Source organism: Mytilus trossulus, chromosome 3, assembly GCF_036588685.1.
Source record: "Mytilus trossulus isolate FHL-02 chromosome 3, PNRI_Mtr1.1.1.hap1, whole genome shotgun sequence".
NCBI lineage: Eukaryota > Metazoa > Mollusca > Bivalvia > Mytilida > Mytilidae > Mytilus > Mytilus trossulus.
Genome location: NC_086375.1, coordinates 52,913,513 through 52,937,774, shown reverse-complemented (window position 1 = coordinate 52,937,774; position 24,262 = coordinate 52,913,513). Strand labels below are relative to the sequence as shown.

The following is a 24,262-nucleotide window of genomic DNA, read 5'->3' as shown; positions in this document are numbered from 1 at the left end:
CGAAACGCGTATTAAATTATAAGCCTGGTACATTTGATAGCTTTAGACGACTTTGGACAGGTCCATGGAAATGCGGCGGGGTTAAATCATCATTCGTTGTTATCTCAACTACTCTCCAAAGAGGAGAAAAATAAAAGGCACGTTAAGGTACAATGAAAATCAGTAATGGGAATGAACTCTAGATCATAACGTCTTACTATTTTAACAGTAAATGGGTCCAGTTAACGATATTTGGATCGGTTGACGGTACAACCTTTGACTAAAAACAACAAATTATAACACGATATTCTAAATCTACCAGTGCTGTATAGGGAAAAGAACTGTGATGAATAAGAAGTAATTATATTTTTTTTATGATGTTTTATTTGAAATTTCTAAGAAGGAAAATAAATCTTTTAGTAACTGAATATGATATAAAGATACTTTTGACCAGTATGTAAATGAAGAAAGCCACATGCGGATCAACGGTTTTGTTAACGGTAAAACTTTCTGAAAATAAAGAAACTGTTATCATTATAATTGTTCCATCAAATCAGGAAAGTAGTACAGTCAATATGTTCAGCAACATATATGTTTCACTTTCACCAAATTTTCAGCAAAGGCTTCATCGTGTCCTTATCAAATTATCAAAATTATGTAGTATATTGAACGGACTTCATCTTTACAGATATTTGAGGTTAATATAAAGGATAGGGAAAATTTTTGTCAAGTGATGTTTGACTTTTCCAAGGAATAAAGACGTTCGTAACATTTGGTTTCAATTGTGAAGCAAGCGAAGGATAGTGGCGGAGTAATATATCTTTCATGTAAGTAGCATCTATGTAGTCAAGGCCCCATTGAGTATAATATTCAGAAGTATAGTCGTCTGTAAAAAATCTGTCCGTTTCCATTCTTCTTCGAGCCATAAAACTAAAAATTCTAAAGAAAGTGTCGCTAAACCCAAAACCTTCAGGAAGCGGTGATTCGGCAAGTGATCCAATTAAGAAATCAATCATCTCTACGTCATTGTTATACATATGACGCAGTTCTTCGGCATGGGTTGGATTAGTCGTGAGATCTTCAAATGTTTTGATCGGCGTTAAATGGAACAACCGCCTGAATGCATTGTATCTAAAACAAACATAACAATGGCAGACATTAAATATTTTATACAAGTTACAGTAGTACATCGCCCCATGCATATGCAAATATTTGAGTATTTTAGCGATCATTGTTAAGTTCAAGGTGCATGCATTTCAGAAATATTTTTTTCTAGACATAGCTAATTTGAATGTATAATAAAATTTTATCTTAACATTAACTATGACAACCGATTACGCTTAAATACTTGAGAAAAATAAATGAAAGTTTAACTTAATTTTTTCTTATCCCAGGCATAGATTACCTTAGCCGTATTTTGCACAACTTTTTGGAATTTTGGATCCTCAATGCTCTTCAACTTTGTACTTGTTTGGCTTTATAAATATTTTGATATGAGCGTCACTGATGAGTTTTATGTAGACGAAACGCGCGTGTGGCGTACTAAATTATAATCCTGGTACCTTTGATAACTATTAACTATAATTATGTCAAATCCTTTTAGTTCTGTATGTGGTCCACGGGACGGGCGTTCACTGTAGTAAGAGACTTATTTCTAACATATCATTTAATTCCATTGAAAACGATCAGCAGACATATCTATATTTGCATCTATTAAACATACACACCTCGGGATACCTCTTTCCCTGTCACGTAATATATCGATTGTAGCCATGTCTACTTTTCCTTTTCCATGGGGACTTGTAGTGGGTAGATCAAGATTTCTCAAGAAATTTGGATAGTTGTGGAGAGTCATTGCACCAGGATAATCATTGCCAAACGTATAAAGTAAGTCCTCCATTGAGTTTTCCTCAAAAACTGACTCCGCCTTCTCAAATACTGTATCTTTCATGTTGTATCGGTTAACTGGAATATTTTTGCATGAATTATTAATGGAAATGTGTATAAAACAATTAAGAACTCATCATTCACAAACGTGTTTTATTTTAGCTTCGCATTGTCTAACTTCTTATCTTGGTGATAATGGATTGATCTAAAATATGCATTCATAAATGTATTGTAAAGTATTATTCTTTAAGAATTAGATCTTACCTATTTCATCTGTTTGGTGACTTCTTACTTCAAATTCATCTGGCAAAAGTGGATGTAATCTGTATGCGGCAATGAAATCTTGTGTAAGAGAATATGGAACTCCTCTAATGTTTTTCGGGTTTCCTAAATAAGATGTAATAAGTTTTGTAACATATGTGAACCTTATATACAGTGTATGTATGAGGGCTTCAAATAGCATAAATAAATCATACTGTTTCTTAGTCAAAATTGTCCATAATCTAAGCATATTTTTAGCAATTTGGCTTTTACACGAGTATTTTTTTATCGTCCAAAATATTAATAAATACATAAAAAACTTTAAAATGGTCTAAACAATTTAAGAGTGCTAACTGTGTTCATGTTATATACCAGATCTAATTAAAATATTTGTTTTCATCAAATATATAATGTGAATGATTTATGGTCGTGATGTATGACAACTGATGTCCAACAAACATGTTCACTTTAACTCTAAATTACAACTTAAACTCTAAATTATAAGTTTAACTCTAAATTATAAGTTTAACTCTAAATTATAAGTTTAACTTTAAATCATAGAGAAAAATAATTTATACTGTTATTGCCTCTAATGTCCATGGTGGAAATTTCGAAACTCAATAGTAACAGTTTGAGACAGCGTGTGTTACTCTTCAATATATCTACACAACTTATGTCAATTTAGTATTATAATAATAACTAGTTGTATCAATGTTTGTGGCAGTTACAGATGGGTTTGTTGGACCAAGGAATTGTTTGAACGGCAATGCAGGCATAGCAGCAGATGATTCTTACCTCGTCTCGATCCTTTTTCAGATAGTACGAATCCAATTGTTAACATTAATTTTTTATGAAGAAAGGATACGTGGTTTAATTGTGCAAATGAATATTTCACCATACGGCCTTCAACAATGGACAAAATACATACCGTATACAGTAATACATAACATTACAGAAACCCGACGAATGCTACATAAATCAATTCAAAAGAGATAGATTTTAAGCCAAAACAAAAATAAAACCTTTTAAAAAAAGGTAACTGTTTATATCTGTGCTTAGAGTGATATAAAAAATAAACATGTATTTATTTAGTTTGTAAATGAAAAACGGCGAATCTCAATTCTTTCGACGTAATTATTGCGTTCGTGTTTGAAACATATTGTAATTTTGTTCAGTTATTTTTTTCGTATTTCCTGTCTACTTTTATTAAATGGTCATCGCTGTTACAAAAATTTGTATGTTTACTATATCAATGTGCAGATTACTACCCATCCTGAACAAATAAACGCAAGAAAATGATATGAGTATGCACTTTTTTCTTGCTATTTTTTTTTTTATTTATGGTTGGTAGTTTAAAGGATATATGTAAGTTATTTTTCACATGCAGATTTGTTTACCTATAGATCCCGGTATGCCATTAGATAACTGTGGAAATCGTTGGCTTAACCATGCTGCTAAGGTTGCATTTCCCCTTGCGATCTCAATAGGAGTTACTCCATACCAGTTAGACTTTAATCCTAACTTAACAACATCATTTTGCAGGATAGCAGTTGTCCATTCTAGCGTATGAATTTTAGCAATTACTGCAGCTATAATGAGTCTTGCCGTGTTATACAACTTTTTATCATTCCAAGTTGGATTTCGTTCTTTAAGCATATTGCATACGTAATTATGCTCTCGCGTCCAAATTACATGAAATATACCTAGTCCTACCCACCAGTTTAATGAATTTCCTAAAATCAAGATCATGATCATAATGTTATAAAATTCGTAATTTAATGTTTATCATTTTGTTAAAGATGATGGTTAAAATATGAAATTGATAATTAAGGTTCAAAATGTGCAAGTTTATTATTTCTCTTTCTTGAAATTTGCGTTAGTTTCTCTACAAAAACAGTTCTTTTAGCATTATTTTATCTAAGTTGAAATCAATGAATTTTAGTAAGAAAGATCGAAATTATTTTTATACGTACAGTTTTGACCATGACGTAATGTATACACAGCTACTTTTGCATAGGTACTATTTCTGTACTAAAAAATGCAGTACTGGAAATTTACTTTTTATATTTAGTACTTTTTCTTTACTTTACATCTTTTGTATTGTACAGTACTTGATTTGTACTAAATATTTTGGTACTGAAATAATACAATATTCCAATTTTTAAAATCATTACTTTAAGAGAGTTTAATTAGAAAAAAAATTAAAATGCTGAAAATGTAACGGTAGTAACCAAAAATCTGTAGTACCTAAATTTCAAGTACAAATAAAATACTGTCAAATACAGGTACCTAAATATTACAATAATTTTAGAAAAATAAAAAAAGTATTGAATATTAAAAGTAGATTTCCAGTACTACATTTTTTTAGTACAAAAATAGTATCTATGCAAAAGTAGCTGTGTACCTGTGATTGATCAGGAAGTAATGTATGACTGTGATTGATCAGGAAGTAATGTATACCTGTGATTGATCAGGAAGTAATGTATGCCTGTGATTGATCAGAAACTTCTAGATTAAAAAGTTACCTACCCGTAATAGGTAATCCAGTTGATGGATCAATCGGCAGACGGTTATTTGGAGTTAGTTTTAATTTGCCGTCTTTTCTTGTGCGGATTCGACGATTTATTTGTTTGTTAATTCCATATAGTTGTGATGCATCCCACCAGTGTGTTACAGTATTTTGGTAGGTATCGTAGTCTTTAGAATTTCTGCAGCTATCTCGTCTGGTCATAGGTATGTCCATTGTTTTACAGAAATCCAGATCATCATCTCGAATAGGAACCTTTAAATGTCTACGAATATACGATGCAACAAAATGTCATGATTCTCAAATTGTAGATCAAGTTTGACATATACGGCTTTGGCATTTGTCATGTAAAAGAAATGTCATAAAGATATCTTAAACAATGGATCTATCTTTCTTTTCGGATAATAATTTAAGTAATACGACCCAAAATCGTTTACAATTTAAAAGGTAAATGTCATGATTCGTAGAATTAAAAGTCGAGATAGATTTTGACATCTTTTGCAGTTAATTTACAGAAGTTTTGCCTAATATTTATCTTAATCAATTGTTATTTCTTGCCTTAACTTCAGTTCTACTTTACTGAATCTTTTGTTTTTTACACATTGTCATAATCTTTACAGGTATTGTCATGATCTATACAGGTTATCTTTTAAAGTGATATTTTTTTTAATTTCCTGATTATATCAAAATACCACTCTGCTGAATAGTTTTTAATTCTAACATTTTATCAAGACAATAAATTACAAAAGAGTTTTATTCGGACATAATTGACATTTACTGATCAATAGTAATGTCCCTAAATTTAAATTTTGAATTGTTTCCTGGGTGACATAAATATCCCACTTTGTAAAACACAATATCATTATCATAAACCGTAATTTGCAAGTTGGATCTTGACAGAATGGACTGATTATTTTAAGAATATGCTGCAAGGGTGAGTATTTGTAATTACATGATCATCTCAATCTGGTATGTACTGTTGTGAACGATATTAATATTTTTCAATGCTCTTGTTATCGTTTGATAAACAAATATTAAGGCAGCGCTAACGGTACAATAGGGCATTTTGTTCTGAGACTAGAGTCCAAAACAGAGTTAGAAATAAATTGACAAAAATATTTAGATTATGTGCTCGAATTCACTCACTAAACTTAGCATACATTTCTTGGTATTAACGATATTGGCGTTAGTCTATGGGTTTGACTGTTACTTTATATGTTTTACCTCTCCTACGAGTTATTTTTTCTTTTCTTCTGGTATACTTTTCTTTTTTTCTCTCAGTTTGATAATTAGAAATTTAACGTATTTTAAAGTGTATATACCTGCACCTGTCGTTTTTGCCACTGTCAAACCAATCGTGGGTCATAAACTGTACCCAACCAGCTACGAGGATATTAACAATTGTTACCGGTATAAATTTTTTCCTCTTCATTAATATACGACTTATGTCACGTGGGTTAGGGTTGTACAAATTCTTCTCATCTCTAACTGTAGCATTTAGGGGAACATTTCTGCCTAGAATTAAAAAAAACGATTTCTGTTTTTATTTCTGAAAAAGTAGTGAGAGGGACAAAAGATACCAGACAAACAGACAAACAAAAGCACACACGACACAACATATAAAACTAAAGGATAAGTAACACAATCGGAACCGGGGGTAATATCAGGTGCCCCGGAAGAGTAAGCAGATCCTACTCCTTGTGTGGCACCGGTCGTGTTGCGTATGTTCTAACAAATCCGGTAAATAGTTTTACTCGGTGGGTCACATTCATGGAAGGGAAGGGGATTGAAGTTACGACGTAAGAAACATATCCTATATCATCTGTGAAACGGTTATTCCATAACGGCCAACCAACTCGTAATGGCGTCCGCTTCGACATTTAGAATTCTTGGTTTAATCGCTTATTTGTAAGCAGCAACCCTCTTCAAGAAAATCATACTAGTAGGAAGTACAAGCACGGGAATATCGTATTAATTGGGAGATATATACGCCGTATACAGGTGCTGCTGGAATATTGCTACTTAGAAATGAAAAGTTCAAATCTCTTTTGTCGTAAAGTTTTGTTTAAAACCAACCCTGATTGTTAATTTCTAGATTTAAATCAAGATATGAGACCAACTTAACTGTATCTGTTGTATCCTTTATCTCTAGTTCAATTGGATATATGTGGTAAAAAGTCACCAAATTTTGAATCATTTAGTGAGAGAACTATTTACCAATCATAACCGTTGAAAAAGATTCTGAGATTGTCATTTCTATTTTGAAAAGACTTCCTCTCTTTATTTTAAATTATTTCATCAAGGACGAAACAACTGATTTTAATTGTTAATTGATGGTTGATGTATGTCCAGTAAGCAATATTATGAATATATAACACTAGAAAAATTTGAAAGTTTATCTTACAAACTAAATGAGTGAAATGAAAGGGCTTCAAAATCCAGAGGTAGGGATATGGGCTCCAAATATATAGGGTCTTGCCTCTTAAGGAGCTTGCGTGCTAACAGAAATCTCGGCTTCTCGGTGTATGATAAAGCAGGGGATAGAAAGATTGTCAATACATGATATGTGCATAAAATATGACTCGCTGTCTGTTTAGCAGTTCAAATGTTAATTAATCAAATGGTTCATAAACTGGAATGTCATTAACAGGAAGAGCAAGAATCCACCAAATACCTGAGAAAAGTTGGAGGGAAATATTTGTTTTACGAGCAAATCAGAAGGCAGAAAGACAAACCGACAGTAAATTTCAATGCAACAATGTCTTCCATTATTCACAATTTTGGTGGAGCTATAAAAGTTTGTAAAGACGGAAAACCAAATTTGTCAAATATATGAATGATGATATTCTGCACTAAGCACTCACCAAAACGATAATAAAGACTTCCAGCTGCTGGATTTTCAAAATCATTACATAGTCCATCCAATCGTCTGAATTTATTGCAGCGCTTGGAACAACCATATCTAACTTTCCTTCCTAATTTTCCTGAAGAAATAACGATTTCGGTGTAGGTTGAGTACTTGCCCAAAACAAAGGGATATACTTTAAATTAACCTAGTGTTCACTGTGACTGGTATATTGCCATGCTCATGTACTAAATACTATTTCATTGTATTCGTTATATAATATAGTGTACCGTTTCGTCCTACGTTACATCTTTTATTATAAAAATAAAGGGAGGAAGCATATTCTCTGAAAAAAGGCTGTATGTTTTTGAACATTTTTTTTTGTCAGATTCTAGGATCTTGCAAAATAAAATATTCAATTAGCATATTCTAGTAGAAATCGAATAGTTCTATCGTTGTTGAAATACAATTTTACAAATAAGAATAACGTGGTATACAAATAGGGTTTAAAAAATAATTATCTTATTAATAACAAAAATTTTAATTACTGATCGAGTTTGAGTTTGTGTCAGTTAAACTTCTTTTGGCAAATCAATTCTTTGGCTGTTGATTTTCAGATTTGTCTTATTCATAGAAATATTTAGGAGGTAAGTTAACGCAATATGAAAAAAATGATAGAAATTTGACAGTACATGAGTAAATGCTGTCAATGCAAAATACCAATTTTTGGATCCAAACAGTATCCAAGTCGTCTCTGATCGTAGTATTGTTCTGTGCTCTCGGTGTAACTGTCAATCAAATTCTCCTTTTGGAGTTTTTCTTGTGACGCCGCTATTGAGACAATGTCATATGGATATGGATACTGCCACCAATTAGAAGGCACTAAAATAAATAATCAGTATGAGTCTAGATTTCTATAAATATAACGCCTACATGGTAGTTAATGATATCTTTGTTTTAATCTACTGAACAGCTGTATATAAACTCATCATAGATACCAGGACTAAATTTTATATATAAGACATACGCATACTATTGTTGCCTTCATATTGTATGATCCATTATTATCCAGATATGTATCCACTGACAAATATTAAATTGCATATATTATATTGTTTATTACTTTAAAGAATTATCCTTGTCTTATATTACTTGTCGATGTTGAAAAAGATATTGATACGCTAGAATGAAAATTTATTCAAAAGGCATTGGTTTGCTTTAATTTTGATAGTAATATCCGGGAGTTGGGTCTTAACTTTATCCTCAAATATATGTCTAGTCTTCTTGTTAATAATGGATTAAGTTCTATTCCCTTCAGAATTGAGAGAGTGTTCCACAAGGGTGTCCTTTGTCTCCTTTTCTATTTATTTTGGCCTTTAAACTGCTAGCAATGAGTATTCGTATGAAAAATTTCGTTTTTGGCTTATGATACCACTTGTTTATTAAAGATTTCATTCGATTCCTTTAACAATTTGAGAAGTGTCCAGGTTTTACAGTCGAATTTTCTAAAACCAAAGCAACACGAACTGAAAGAAATAAATTCTATTAAATGAACAGATGGTTTAAAAACCTTAGGTTAAAAATTTAATGTTTTTGAAGAAATGGTTTATTCTAAGTAAGATACATGTATAGATAAATGGAATTGATAACTAAAATGTGGAATACAACGTGAAATTAATATTATTTTATGGAATGGTAGTACTCCGAGAGTTAAATTGGAAGTTATTCAAAAGTCTCCAAGCAAAGGGGGACTGAAAGCCCAAATTCTGTTATCCTTTCGTAATATGTGGTTAAAGAGATTTATGTAAAACATTTTCTATTTGGTGGTATTTAGTTTTAATTACTAAGAATATATTTGAATATAGTCAGTATCATTTTTGGTGTATTGAATTCTGATAACTGAGTTTTAAATCATTGTATTTTACAGACAAAGTATTACATTATTAAGGTAAAGAACACACAATTAGACAGACTGATTATATCTGTGCTATTTTTTTATATATTGTTTAAGATGTCTGGATATGTAAGAATATTTGTATCTTTCCAAAGACAAACACTATTCATTTGTCGATAGATTGGGGAGGAGGGAGAGGGGGGATTTGTAAAAGTTGAATAATAATATTTATTTAAAATATGACACTATATTAAATGAACGCAAAAGTATCATTTAGATGTATCATATAACGTAAAAATTGAGAATGGAAATGGAGAATGTACTTACATCGTTAACATATTTGTTATGATGTTCTTCTCATATATGTTATGATGGTATGATACTAAACCCATAACGGGAAGGATTGTGCCTGATGTTCATATGATCAAATCATAATCTTTCAGTCAGTGTAATTGAAGTCTGGAGCTGGCATGTCAGTTAACTGCAAGTAGTCTGTTGTTATTTATGTATTATTGTCATTTTATTTATTTTCTTTGGTTACATATTTTGACATCAGACTCGGACTTCTCTTGAACTGAATTTTAATGTACGATTTGTTATGCATTTACTTTTCTACATTGGTTAGAGGTATAGGGGAAGGATTGAGATCTCACAAACATGTTTAACCCCGCCGCATTTTTGCGCCTGTCCCAAGTCAGGAGCCTCTGGCCTTTGTTAGTCTTGTATTAATTTAATTTTAGTTTCTTGTATACAATTTGGAAAATAAGTATGGCGTTCATAATCACTGAACTAGTATATATATGTTTGTTTAGGGGCCAGCTGAAGGACGCCTCCGGGTGTGGGAATTTCTCGCTGCATTGAAGACCTGTTGGTGACCTTCTGCTGGTTTTTTTTTCTATGGTCGGGTTGTTGTCTCTTTGACAAATTTCCCATTTTCATTCTCAATTTTAGGTTAATTTTTACCATGTCTTTTTAGTAGAGATGTCAAATCAGTGAGGATTTACTAATCTATTACTCGTTGAATTGACCAAGCGATACCCGAGTAACTACTCGGTGAAACATTTACAAAATGGAAACACAAAGTTATACTATTTTATGTATTGTAGGTCATTGTCCTATGATCGTTAACCCCTTAACATTTTTACCTAGGACTAGATAATAGTCCAAGGCATTTTATACCATAGATAGTAGCTCAATTAATACCTGTACTAATGTACAAGGGTAATAATCTATTCAAGTAATTAATTGATTTCTATAGAGAAAACAACGGAAACAACAGTATTTTTAAAAAAACCCACATTTAATGACCAGTAAAAGGGTGATAATTATAACTTACTGATGACATTAATCATGTTCTTAGGATCAATGAAGGGAGCAATGAATTTGTTCTTATTCATTATTATCATACTTAATTTTTTCAGGGACGTTGGGACTTCTCAACAGTTCTGCTGATGAAAATAAATGCTCTGATGGTACAGAATTGGAAAGTGACTAAGATGAGCTAAAAGTGTCAACCATGGAAAATGCTCTTGCTCCTATATCCTACATCTACCTCTGTTTTGAGGAATTTTAATTGACAGTTGAACGCGTAGATTCGAATCGTATTCTTATTATTTTTTTTTTATCAATTTTGAATGACACACAATGTCCCAGGAGATGCTCTCAATGTTTTTTCTTTATAAATTTAGAAAGCAAAAACATTCTAACAGGAAACTTTTTAGTCGAGTATCATTTTGGTAATCGATACTCGATACTACCGAAGCTATACTCCAGTTCTCAAGTACTTGTTGAAATCCATACTTATAAGCATAATAACAATAGTATAAATTACCATACATGTCATGTCATTCACTTATGTCTGGTAAATATTTATGTATGCACTGCAGTTTGAACACCAAAAAGATCAATGTTTAGTTTTTTTTACTTTTCTTTGCATAATAGGTTTGTGTGACATCTGTGATTACATTATTGCTCTATTTTGCTACATTCAAACCTAATATTCACATGTCAAGTCAGAATGAAATGCATTGGTAACTTGACATGTGAACCAGCAAGTGAAAATTCCTGCTCAGGCTTCGCAATCGTAACACATTACTAAAATCTTGTCCTGATAAGCCTTTACTAATTGCTTTAGAAAGACATGGCCTTAACCAATCAAGTAATATGAGCTTTGTTCTGTTTTTTCTGTGGGCCTTAAGAAATATGTTCTACAAATTCCTAATATTTTGTCTATTTTCATGCATAACATTTTCATTTTCCCTAAACCTCTTGAACACTGCGCTTTTCTTGTATATAAAATGGAACTTTTTTTAGTGTTACTTCTGTAGGCTTTTGCCTTTTTTAATGATTTTGTCACCATAATATATAAGATGAGACATCTAGTCGCTGTAAATACAATCTCTTCCATTAAGCCATCTTATTTTTTAATCGTGACAATGGAAGAAATTGCAAGGATGACACTTTATCAATTTTGAACTTGAAAACCAATAGCTGTATTCACCTAGTGTATTTAGATAGGCAAAGGTACTTGTCTCTAAAAAAAAATACCTATATTTTTGCACATAGAATAAAGACAATTTGTGCATCATTAATATCCAACATAACAGTTGCATTTTCAGAAACAAATGTATCTTATAGCCATTAAAAATCAATTAAGGAACATTTCGTCCTTTTGTCAACTTTTGCTTATAAAATGGGAACTTTTTTAGTATTTCTTCTGTTAGGCTATTCTGTTGTCTTTGTTAATCAAATTTTCACAAAAATTAATTTGATTGTTTTACAGTTTTCCAGAATGAAATGAAATACTAATTATTTCAATCTGTAAAAAGATTCATAATCATTTCAGGGAATGCAACATCTCTTTTCAAAATCAGAGATTTCAAGAAATCATTAGTAAGATCAACGATTTTTTAAAACTTCTGAATTTAATCCCGTTTTTGAAAGCCTTCACATTTCATGCATTTAAATTTAAAAATGTAATCAAAGGTACCAGGATTATAATTTAAAAACACGATTCAGAAATTTAAGATAATAAAGCACATCTAGTAAGAATATGTCTGATTGTTTTGGGTCACATATAAGTACATTATTGGGTATACAAGATTAGAGCTATTCACTATCGAAAAAATATTAAGACATGATGGCAAATGGATAATTGCAACTTTGAAGCTTACATTTTCAAAGTTTAAATGAATGCACTTTATAAAAGATGAAATGAAAAAATGAATTAGTCCTTCCGATCCTATTTTTAATCCAGTTTGAATATATATAGTAACATTTTCGTACAGCACACGCTAAATAAAACTTTATACATCATCGATTCGTCTGATAAATCCTGTTATCAGACCTGAATTAAAATGTTGGCGAATATAATGAGGACAGTTTAGCATAGAATATATATAAACTTATCATAGATATCTGGATTAAAATTTTATATTGACGCAACACGCGCCTTTCGTCAACAAGAGACTCATCAGTGACGCTAAAATCCAAAAAAAAGTTGTAAAGGCCAAATAGAGTACTAAGTTGAAGAGCATTGAGGACCCAAACTTCCGAATAATTTTGCCAAATATATTTTAGGTAATCTATTACTGAGCTAGAAAAACCTTCAAAGTTCTGTTTACAGTTAATTTATAATTTTGAACATATCAATGATAACTCAAGTTAACACAAAAGTGCTGACTACTGGACTGGTGATACCTTCGACGAAATAAATCTCCACCAGCAGTGGCATCGACCCAGAGGTTGCAAATAAATTCATCATAGATACCAGAATTAAAATTTTATATTTGACTACTCGGCGTGTGATATTTTATAAAAAAAGTCAAGAAAATGACAGTTGTTATCCATTCGTTTGATGTGTTTAAGCTTTTGATTTTGGCATTTGATTAGTGACGTTTCATTTAGAATTTTCCTAGGAATTCAGTATTGTTGTGAACTTACTTTTTAAATCATTTATTCTTAAATCTGCTGACGTTATCGCTATCCAAAACACATTATCATTACCTTTCTATAGTGCCTAGATTTTTTATTTTATTTTGAAACAAGTAACAGAGGTAAATACAAAACATAATTGTTTCTTACCTCTAGGTATTGAAAAAACAAAGTTATTTACAGCTAGGATAGTCAACAGACAACATAGATATCTGTACATGTTGTTCGCTGTTTGGTCTGTATGCAATTTGATATTTTGTATTTTATTGGGTGTTTTTTTAAACTATAAATGACGTATCGATTAGCAATATCTTGAATAACATATTTTTTTAATTTCTAAATGAACTTGATGACATACTGTACAAGTGCATCTTAAAAATGGATAAAATGAATAAAATCAAAAACATTTGATTTTCTCAAGTAATAAGTCTTTAACCTCTGAAAGTATTCAATCTGTCCTTGCAAGAAATATCTAATTAAATTTCTTTTAAGTATTTCATATTACTTGCGAAAATTACCCCAGACAATTGATCATAAAATTGTTTTAAATTGACAAAATAGCTAGTAGATACAGATTTGACTTAAACCAAACGGAATGGCATATACTCGACCACGATAAAATGGCGTCAATTTAAAAGACAGAAATTGGCGGCGATAAATAGGACAGAGCGTCAATAAAGATATAACCGTCAACACCAAGCCTTCCTCTATCGTAAACAACAACAGTCTTGACTTGAATACCGTGTTAAATATTCAGGTGATTCTAGTTATGTTGATTTAAATTTTGTTCCAAAGACTACAGATCTAGTAAAGGATATATCGCTGATGCAGATATTTCAGAATCTGAGTGCGTTTAGAGCATACGATACAGTTACAGGCGAGGTAATGACGTTGCTAACGTAAATTGTTATTTTCGCGAGTCAAACGGTGACTTGTCGGGAAAAGATGCAGTTTTCGGCTTATTTTTATCATTTAAACTGAAAAGCGAGTTCATGGACCCCTCTTTTTTTTAAATGGCATTCGGTTTGATTACGTTAGAAGATAACGTGTACCAATTTTCTTGAAAACGTAAATAGTGGAACTTTTTTAAATTTTATTAATATACAGGAAAAATTACGGGTTTTGACTACATTCAGGATCATTTGCTTAATTTTAGTTATTTGTAAAAATAAAATGAACAAATTTATGCAATATTTATATAACACATAAATTACAAATAATTTAACAAAGAACAGATCGTCTTTATCTTTTAAAACAAAGAAGTTATGTATTTCTATTGAAAGGAAAATACGTCCACAAATCCGTATTTTTAGGAAATATCGGAAATTTTAAACTCGATGTACTCAAAAAGTAGTACACGAAGGTGTATTTTATATTATCGCTATTTTGTGCATTTTTCTTTTGATCTTTTTTTGTGATAATTTCATATCATGCCTCTTGCTTGAGATGGAAAAATTATCGCTAGAAACTAAGGAGGCCACGTGGCGTTGCTAACGAAATTGACATGAAATTGACAACGTCGTCATAGGTAAAATAGCGATAAACAGATTATCATTGGTCATCTCAACTCGATTGCTTTTCTCACTTTCGCTGTACCAGCTCAAGCGAGATATTCAACGATAATCTATAATTACATATATGATTTAATCAGGTAAAAATAGTCTACATGCAAATTTTCATCAAAATTTAAATACGGGACCAAACTGTATCGTATGCCCTTAAAGTTTTGAAAACATTTGAAAATAATGAAACCCCGGGTACAGACGTGCTAGCAGCTAAGTATTACAAATTTTCTGGTTTAATAATTTTTTTATTTTTTTTTATATCTATGAAAATTCCTTCGAGACAGGAACCCTCTCAAAAAACTAAAGATTATTATCCCAAAGGAAGATAAAGATAGAACACTCTTGTTGAACTAGCTTCCTTTTTCTCTCTTAAATTTTTATTTCAAATTATTAATCAAATTCATTGCGGAAAGAATGAAATTGTTTCTTCCAAAAGATATAGATCCGGACCAGTCGGGATCTGTGGCTGGCTGATACAATGTTGATTATCAACGACTCATTGAAGATATTATATTGTTTACTACTGTAAAGAATTGTCGAGGTCTAATATTACTAGTCAATATTGAAAAGGCGTTTTATACACTATAATGGAAATTTATTAAAAAAGCATTGATTTGTTTAAACTTTTATAACAATATCGGGGGATTGGGTCATAACTTTATACTTAAATAAATATCTGGTCTTGTCGTTAATTAAGGATTTAGTTCTATTCCATTCAAAATTGATAGAGGTGTTCCACAAGGGTGTTCTTTTTCTTCTTTTGTATTTATTTTGATTTTTGAATTGCTGGCGATAAGTATTCGTAAGCACACTCTGTATTAAATGGACAGATGGTAAAAACCTTAGGTTTAACATTTACTGCTTTTGAAAAAATGGTCTATTCTAATTAAAATACATGCATAGAAAAAATGGAACCAACAATTAAAATGTGGAAGATTATAAACCTGTAAAATTGTATTTTTAAATCACTTGCAATATCGAAGTTTATTTATGTCATTTGATTTACACATGAACCAAAATCTTATGTAATTGAAATACATTGTGAAATTCATACTACTTATAGTCTTTTTTTTGGAGGAAGAGTAGTACTCCGAAAGTTGAATCGAAGGTTTTCAAAAGTATCCAAGCGAGTTGGGACTGAAAGCCCCAAATTTTGAAGTACAATTGTTATCCTTTCGTATTATGTGTGATAAATAAAGGCAACAGTAGTTTACCGCTGTTCAAAACACATAAATTCATGGACAAAAAACAAAAACGGGGCAACAAACTAAAACTGAGGGAAACGCATTAAATATAAGAGGAGAACAACGACACAACATTAAAATATAGCACACAAAGAAACGGACTAAGCATTAAAAAAAATCCTATGAGAATAACAAACATAACATCAAAAACAAATACATGAATTTGGGATAGATAAGTACCGTGACATTTCTTGTAGTAATGTAAATTCACACTCAAAAATAAGAGAAAAAAAAACCCCAACACAACGGAAACACAACGTTAAAATGTAACACACACAGAAACGAACTATAATATAACAATGGCCATATTCCTGACTTGGTAACACGTTTAAAATTTAAATACGCCAGAAGTGCATTTTGTCCACACAAGACTTGCTAGTGACGCCCAGATACAAAAGTTTGAAAGCCGAAACAAGTACAAAGTTGAACAGCATCGAGGACCAAAAGTTCAAAAAAGTTGTGCCAAAAACGGCCAGGGTTTTCTGTTGTGTACCAGAACATCCCTATTATTTAGAATAATTTTAAACTTTTGCTAACAGTGTATTTTATAAAATGACTATAACTATTATTAGCATAATTACAATGTTATAACAATGCCATGTCATGTTATTCACCTATGCTTTGTACAAATGTATGTATGCACTGCAGTTTAAACACCAAAAAGATCAATATGTTTTTAAATTTTATTTTGCATAATATGTTTGTGTGACATCTGTTATTACATTATTGCACTATTTTGCTACAGTCAAACCTAATATTCACATATCCAGTCAGAATACAGTGCATGGGTAGCGTGGCATGTGAACCAGCAAGTGAATATTCCTGCTCAGAGTTCCCAATCGCCACACATTACTAAAATCTCGTCCTGATAAGCCTTTACTAACTACAACAGAGGGAATGGCCTTAATCAATCAAGTCATATGAGCTCGTTTTGTCTTTTATGTTGGCATTTAGCAATATGTTCTACAATTTCTTCATATTTTCCCTGTTTCCATGTATTACATTTTCATTTACCCTAAAATACGTAAACACTGCGCATTTATTGTATATAAAATGTTCAGTGTTACTTCTGTAGGCTTTTGTCTTTTTTAATGAGTTCTTTTACACCAAAAAACATTTTTTTTACAAATTCCCTGAATTAAATAAAATACTAATTATTTCAATCTGTATATAGATTCATAACCATTTCAGGGAATGTTAAGTCTCTAGTCGAAACCAGGGATTTGATGAAATCATTAGTAAGTTCGACGATTTTATAAAACTTCTGCATTTAATCCCGATTATAAAAACATACACATTTCATGCATCATAACTAAAAACACGGGTTAAGAAAAAATGCATATCTTGCAAGAATACGTCTGATATTTTGGGTGACACATAATTACATTCTTGAGAATACACGATTAGAGCTATTCACTATCAAAGAAATATTAAGCGAGTCAAATTTTTCAGACATGATGGCAAATGGATAATTGTAACTTTGATGCTAACATTTCAAATTTCAAATTATGCATTTTATAAAAGATGAATTCAAATGTGTTATTCCTTCCGATCTAAGTTTCAATATATATTTATATAAAGTAAAATGGGCCATTCCAGTTAATATCTGATAATGGGGGATGGATGGTCCTTTCTGAGGGGTGTAAAATTTATGCATCATAGGGGTGAAATTTTGGGTTTTTTCATCTGACAGGTACACTTTTACTATTTCTGAAGGTCTTGCAACAGTAAATAATTTAAAATAATTACATCTTAGGGGTTACAAAAAATACCTATTTCATATCTTAGGGGTGCTTTGGAATGTAGATAATGGTAGACAGTTTCGTATTATGCATTACCTGGTATTGGATTTAAAATTCTGATAGGTACAATCCTTGCAGTAAAAATTCTGATAGGTCAATTTTTCCCATGAAAACCCATCCACCCAACATGAACAGAAACTCTACATCTGATAGGTCTTAATTTATAGATCTGATAGGTAGTTTGTCAGGATGTTTTTTTCTGATAGGTATGAACAAAAATCTCCCCATCCATCCCCACCTGTCAGAAATTAACTGGAATGGCCCAATATTCGTACAACACACGCTAAATAAACATTAGATATCATCGATTCGTTTGAAAAATCCTGTTATCAGGGCTGAAATAAAAATGTTAGCTGATATTATGAGAATAGTTTAGCATAGAGTATATTATGTATAATAAAAAGCCTGTTTCAAGTCAGGAATACGACAGTTGTTATCCATTCGTTTGATGAGTTTGGGCTTTAGAATTTGCCATTTGATGAAGGACTTTCTGTTTTGAATTTTCCTTGCAGTTCAGTATTTTTGTGATTTTACTTTTTGTATCATCTATTCTTAAATCTGCTAAAAATAGTTCTATCCAAAAATATATCATCAACACTTGCCTATATTTCCTTGAATTTTTATTTTATTTCTAAAAGTAACAGAGGTGAATACGCAAAATAATTGTTTCTTTCCTGTAGGTGTTGAAAAAACAAACTTATTTACAGATAGAATAATCAAAAGACAAAACAGATATCTGTTCATGTTGTTCGCTGTTTGATCTGTATGAAATTTTTTTATATTCTGTATTCATTGGTTTTTTTTCTGAACTATAAATGACTTATCGATAAAACAATACATTTATCAACATTATATATTTTTCTTTCAAAAATACAATCCTATTTTTATATTTTTACTTTTTCCGTTTGATTACTTGAAAAAACCCTTCAAAATTGGAAATAAAAGATATCGGTACATTCCACCATCAAACGTTATCGTAACAAATTCATAAGAAAAACGTGAAAAGGTAAAATCAAGGCAAGTAGCAGTAAAACAGTTCTAGAGCTATAATGTACAGCTATCACGTTCTAATAAATAATCCACACGAGGAGAGCATCTGCGAAGTGAAATTTAGTATTGAAATTTATTTCCAAGGTTGCGAAGCACTGTTATCTTATCAAAACCAATAAATAAAACAGTCAATTAAGTATAGAAAAAAATAGCCAATTGATGTTTCAACACAGTGTCTTTAAACTTTGATAATGTCATTTACACTGTTCAAGCATCACTGCACGTCAAATTTTAAACATAAGAATATAGCAAAGTGCTCTCGACCAAAGCAATTGTAGGTTTTGGTGTTTCTTAATCACTGGTATTAAAGAGATAATAGTAACTGCAATTACGATTATCCCAATAAGGCGACGGCAGATATAAGTAAAATCTTAACAGTCATTTTATTCAAATGTAGCATGTTTTTGTCACTAGTTACTCAGCTGCAAGGTTTTTCTATACCATTACATCATATTAGAATCGTAACGGTGCACTGGAATTGTCTCAGCGCTTTGAAAATTGCCGTTGAAAAATTCGGGATGATAATCGTAACTCGGAACAAAAGATAATCGTAATTATGGGTATTAAAAAATGAGAAAATAATCGTAACTGGATAGTGTTTTATTGATATTGACACTAAAAACGTATATCTGATAGCACATAATGAAATTATGGAGATGAATTAATCACGTTTCAACTTCTTATGACAAATCTTTTTGTGCATATATTATTAATGGTTCTAATGAAAACAGCTACATAAATTTGAAGGGTGAACAAGCATCAAGAAATTTGGATATGGGAAAAACACGAACTATGTTAAAATACACAAAACTCCCAAGAACTAGGAATGTCACAAAATATGGGAATGAGCGAAGAGGCAATTTTAAAGGAAGTTATGATATATGGCAATACTTGTCAGGGGAAACGCATGTGTCACCCTACATCAGATTTGTGATTAATAAAATTGAGAATGGAAATGGGGAATGTATCACAGAGACAACAACCCTACCATAGAAAAAACAACAACAGAAGGTCACCAACAGGTCTTCAATGTCGCGAGAAATTCCCGCAACCGAAGGCGTCCTTCAGCTGGCCCTAAGACTGTTAAAGAACATTGATTTATCCTGAATAAAAACATAGTAATTATTGTTTTAAATCATTTAAAGCAGGTGGCTATGTGTGATATTTCTTCCCCTGGGAAGCGACTGCTGGTTCATCTCTAGTCCATACCCGTTATGCCATAATGAAGTAGGAAAGACGTTTAGTATTCGCCAGAGACAGATTGACGAGAAATTAAGAACAACAGTTTTGCACTTTTGGGATACATTTATTGGATATTGCTAATCCCCCTCCATTTTCTCCCCCAAAAATCACCTTAAACGCGCACATAACATTGAAACTTTGAAAACACTTAGAATATCTACTTACCACAATACCTGACCCGACAGCTGCTTCATTGTCAATATATTGAACAGGTACATAGATATAGGAAGAGGCGGTGCGAGTGCCAATGAGACAACTCTCCATCCAAATAACAATTTCAAAAAAAAGTTAACCATTATAGGTCAATGTACGGCCTTCAACATGTATACATTAAAAGGTAATGCATATTGTTGTCTGTTATAAGGGCATTTTTCAATAAAAGTGTGAATTTCAGACTTAAAAAATGAAAAAATCAACTTGTCGAAATTTTTATTTCTAGAGTTATTTTGAATACCTCTATTATAGACCTGTTTGTAAAAAAAAAGTGCAATCTTAAATACTCGTTAAAATGATATCATTTTCATAATGTATGTACTGTTTCGCATGCAGGGGACATTTGTCCACTACGAAACTGCTTTTAAACGCACATCTTATTGCATTTTAATGTCTCCTATAGACATTCTATTTTGTTTTATTTTATAAACTAGAAAGATCTCATTTTTTTCTGAATGTGAGAATCATTTTTTATCGATAAATATTAGACAGTACTTCACATATGAACATACAACTTATGTTACGCAGTAGACATTTTCATGAGTGTCGAGTGGACAAACCCGTTTGGATCGTAGTGGACGAACAGTTTCGTAGTTGACATCAACCCTATACTATGTTGATAACATACTGAAAATTACATGAAACTTACCCTTGCTCTTTGTTTTGCACGAATAGAATTGAAAAAAATAAAAATCTCCAATACTTGTTTCGTAGGTGACCGTTTTGTAGTGGACATATTTTCATGTTTTTCCCCACAATCTCCATATTGCAATAGTAACAAGAATGATTATATTCATCAAAACACGTATTAAGCTGTACACTGATTTTTTTTCATAATTTTAAAACCAGATACTGAAGGAGATTTGAACCGTTTCGACGTGGACGTTAACAAAAATACGATATCACTCTGGTCCATTTGATGTGCTCTTTTTTGGCAACAATTAAAATGCCGTTATTAAAACATCATTTCTTTTGTAAGACCCTTATGTTTATATTTATATACTCTAAAAAAAGTATGTTTCTTTGCTTAAAAAATGTTAAATCTAATTCCATGTACTGACTGCACAAAAATTACTTGTAAATATCAAAAACATTTTTTTTTAAAAAGTGGCTTGGACAAGAAATCACGGTTTTGTAAAAAAGACCGCCAATAAATCGAGAGATATGTAAGTAAATTTGTCTTAAATGTTAACCTGTAAGTTTCTTCATTTATTCTTATTTTCCGTTAATGTCATCAATTAACTGTACATTTGCATTTTAATACACATTTAATATTTCTGTTACTATTATCCGATAAAGAAATTACGATTATCAAACAAGTAAAATACAATAGAGTTACGATTATCATCCCGAATTTTTCAACGGCAATTTTCAAAGCGCTTAGACGATTCCAGTGCACGGCTACGATTCAAATATGATGTAATGGTATAGAAAAACCTTGCAGCTGAGTAACTATTAACAAAAACATGCTACATTTAAGTAATTTGACTGTAAAGATTTTACCTATATCTGCTGTCGCCATATTGGGATAATCGTAATTGCAGTTACTATTATCTCTTTAATACCAGTGTTAATTGTGAAAATGCATGTATATCATGTTCTTAGTAAGGGATTATCTTATTGTTCAGGACTAATTACAGTTCAAAACAAAGAGTTTAACCACTTATTTTCTTATTAAGTAAACATTAACAACCCTTATTAACTGGGCATTTAAAATATCTTTAAGATCATTTTTTAGAAGCAATAAACAAAATGACTATGTCAATTGGACATGCTTTGATACTATATCTGCCCTTGAATTTTTACTTGATAACATTTTGGTCGCTTTGGAGATTCCATATATCGTCAAGTTATTGGAATTTCAATGGAGACTAACTGTGCATCACCTATTGCGGACCTGTTTTTGCATTGTTATGAGTTACAATTTATGACTAAAATTAGCAAGACCCATGGAAACATCAATTGATATAAAACACATAACAATACTCTTAGATATTTGGATGATGTATTGGCTCTCAATAATGTCGACTTCAGTGTGTATACTTAAGAAATTTACTCTGTTGAACTTACTCTAAATAAAGCTAATTCTAACAATAATCACTGCACATTCCTCGATCTTGATATCTACATCATTAACGGGAAGCTTAATACAAAAATTATGATAAAGGAGATGATTTTTCATTTACTATCGTTAATTATTAATTTTTAGATTGTGACGTTCCCTTGTCATCTTTTGATGGTGTTTATATATCTCAACTTGTACGATTCGCTTGTGTATGTAACAATGTATTAGATTTTAGCGAGAGAAATTTATGTATTATTGAAAAATTATAACACCAGGGTTTTCGATCAAATTATTTACTAAATTTTATCATCGGTATAAGGAAATAGTTCGTAAATATAACTCAACATACATACATCTTATACGTTCAGGTATTTCACATCCAATCTTTTATGGTAATATTCTTTACAAAGCACAAAAATGTCAGTATTCTCCTCAAAAGCTTACAAAACCTTTAAGACTTATCAAGAAGGGACATAGTTACGATCCTGTTGTCAAGTCATTAAAGATTGCATATTTTGGATTCAATATTGATTCACTTATAGGGTCTTTGCATCGGACCTAAACACATTTATTTATAAAAACAGTTGTTGGCATGACATGGAATATGTTCTTCTTATATATTTCATGTTAGTATGATTTTAAACCCCTAACGGGAGAGATTGTCCCTGATATTCGTATGATGAAGACATAATCTTTCAATCAGTTCAGTTGAGGTCTAGAACTGACATGTTAGTTAACTGCTAGTAATCTGGTTTTTTTTTATGTATTATTGTCATTTTGTTTATTTTCTTTTATTACATCTTCTGACATCGGAACCGGACTTCTTTTGAACTGAATTTTAGTGTGTGTATTGTTAAGCGTTTACTTTCTACATTGGCTAGAGGTATAGGGGGAGGGTTGAAATCTCATAAACATGTTTAACCCCGCCGCAATTTTGCACCTTTCCCAAGTCAGAAGCCTCTGGTCTTCGTTAGTCTTGTATGATTTTTAATTTTAGTTTCTTGTGTATATTCGGAGTTTAGTATGACGTCCATTATCACTGAACTAGTATACATATTTTTGAAGGGGCCAGCTGAAGGACGCCTGTGGGTGCGGTAGTTTCTCGATACATTAAAGACCCATTGGTTGACTTCGGCTGTTGTTCGCTCTATAGTCGGGTAGTTGTCGCTTTGACACATTCCCTATTCCTTTCTCAATGTTAGTTTTAATGAATTAGTTACAACTGCACCAAAACACATTTCTGAGGTTGAAAGGCTTTATCACATAATAATTGAAACTGACTAAAATATGCTGTACTGATATACAACTGCCCAAGGTTATGGGGAGGGTTGGGAACCCGCTCACATGTTTAAGCCCGCCACATTATGGATGTATGTGCCTGTCTCAAGGCAGGAGCCTGTAATTTATTTGTTGTCGTTTGTTTATGTGTTACATATTCTTTTTTATATATAAATAAGGCCGTTAGTTTTCTCGTTTAAATTGTTTTACATTTTCATTTCAGGGCCTTTAATATCTGACTATGCGGCTTTGCTCATTGTTGAAGGCCATATGGTGACATTTTGGTCTCTTGTGGAAAGTTGTTTTATAGGCAATCATACCACATCTTCATTTTTATATATAAAAGTTGAATTGTGAAACAAACAAAAGAATACAAAAAGTTTAAATTTACTTGTGCAGTAAAATTGATACCTTTAGTTTTATTATGAAAAAATATAAATCACTTCAAATTGCTTAAAAAATAAACAATATCAAAGA

General features: G+C 31.5%; 1 protein-coding gene across 1 annotated transcript; it reads right to left on the bottom strand.

Annotated features, from left to right (window-relative positions):
- Positions 1-373: 373 nt before the first annotated feature.
- On the bottom strand, positions 374-10,790 carry LOC134710881 (uncharacterized). Its single transcript, XM_063571290.1, has 9 exons — positions 10,730-10,790; positions 8,220-8,381; positions 7,519-7,638; positions 5,977-6,169; positions 4,657-4,919; positions 3,525-3,860; positions 2,131-2,253; positions 1,707-1,944; positions 374-1,110 (listed from the first exon to the last, which is right to left on the bottom strand). Exons 1-9 carry the CDS (start codon positions 10,788-10,790, stop codon positions 678-680), a joined length of 1,929 nt encoding a protein of 642 aa, XP_063427360.1. The 3' UTR covers positions 374-677.
- Positions 10,791-24,262: the final 13,472 nt, after the last annotated feature.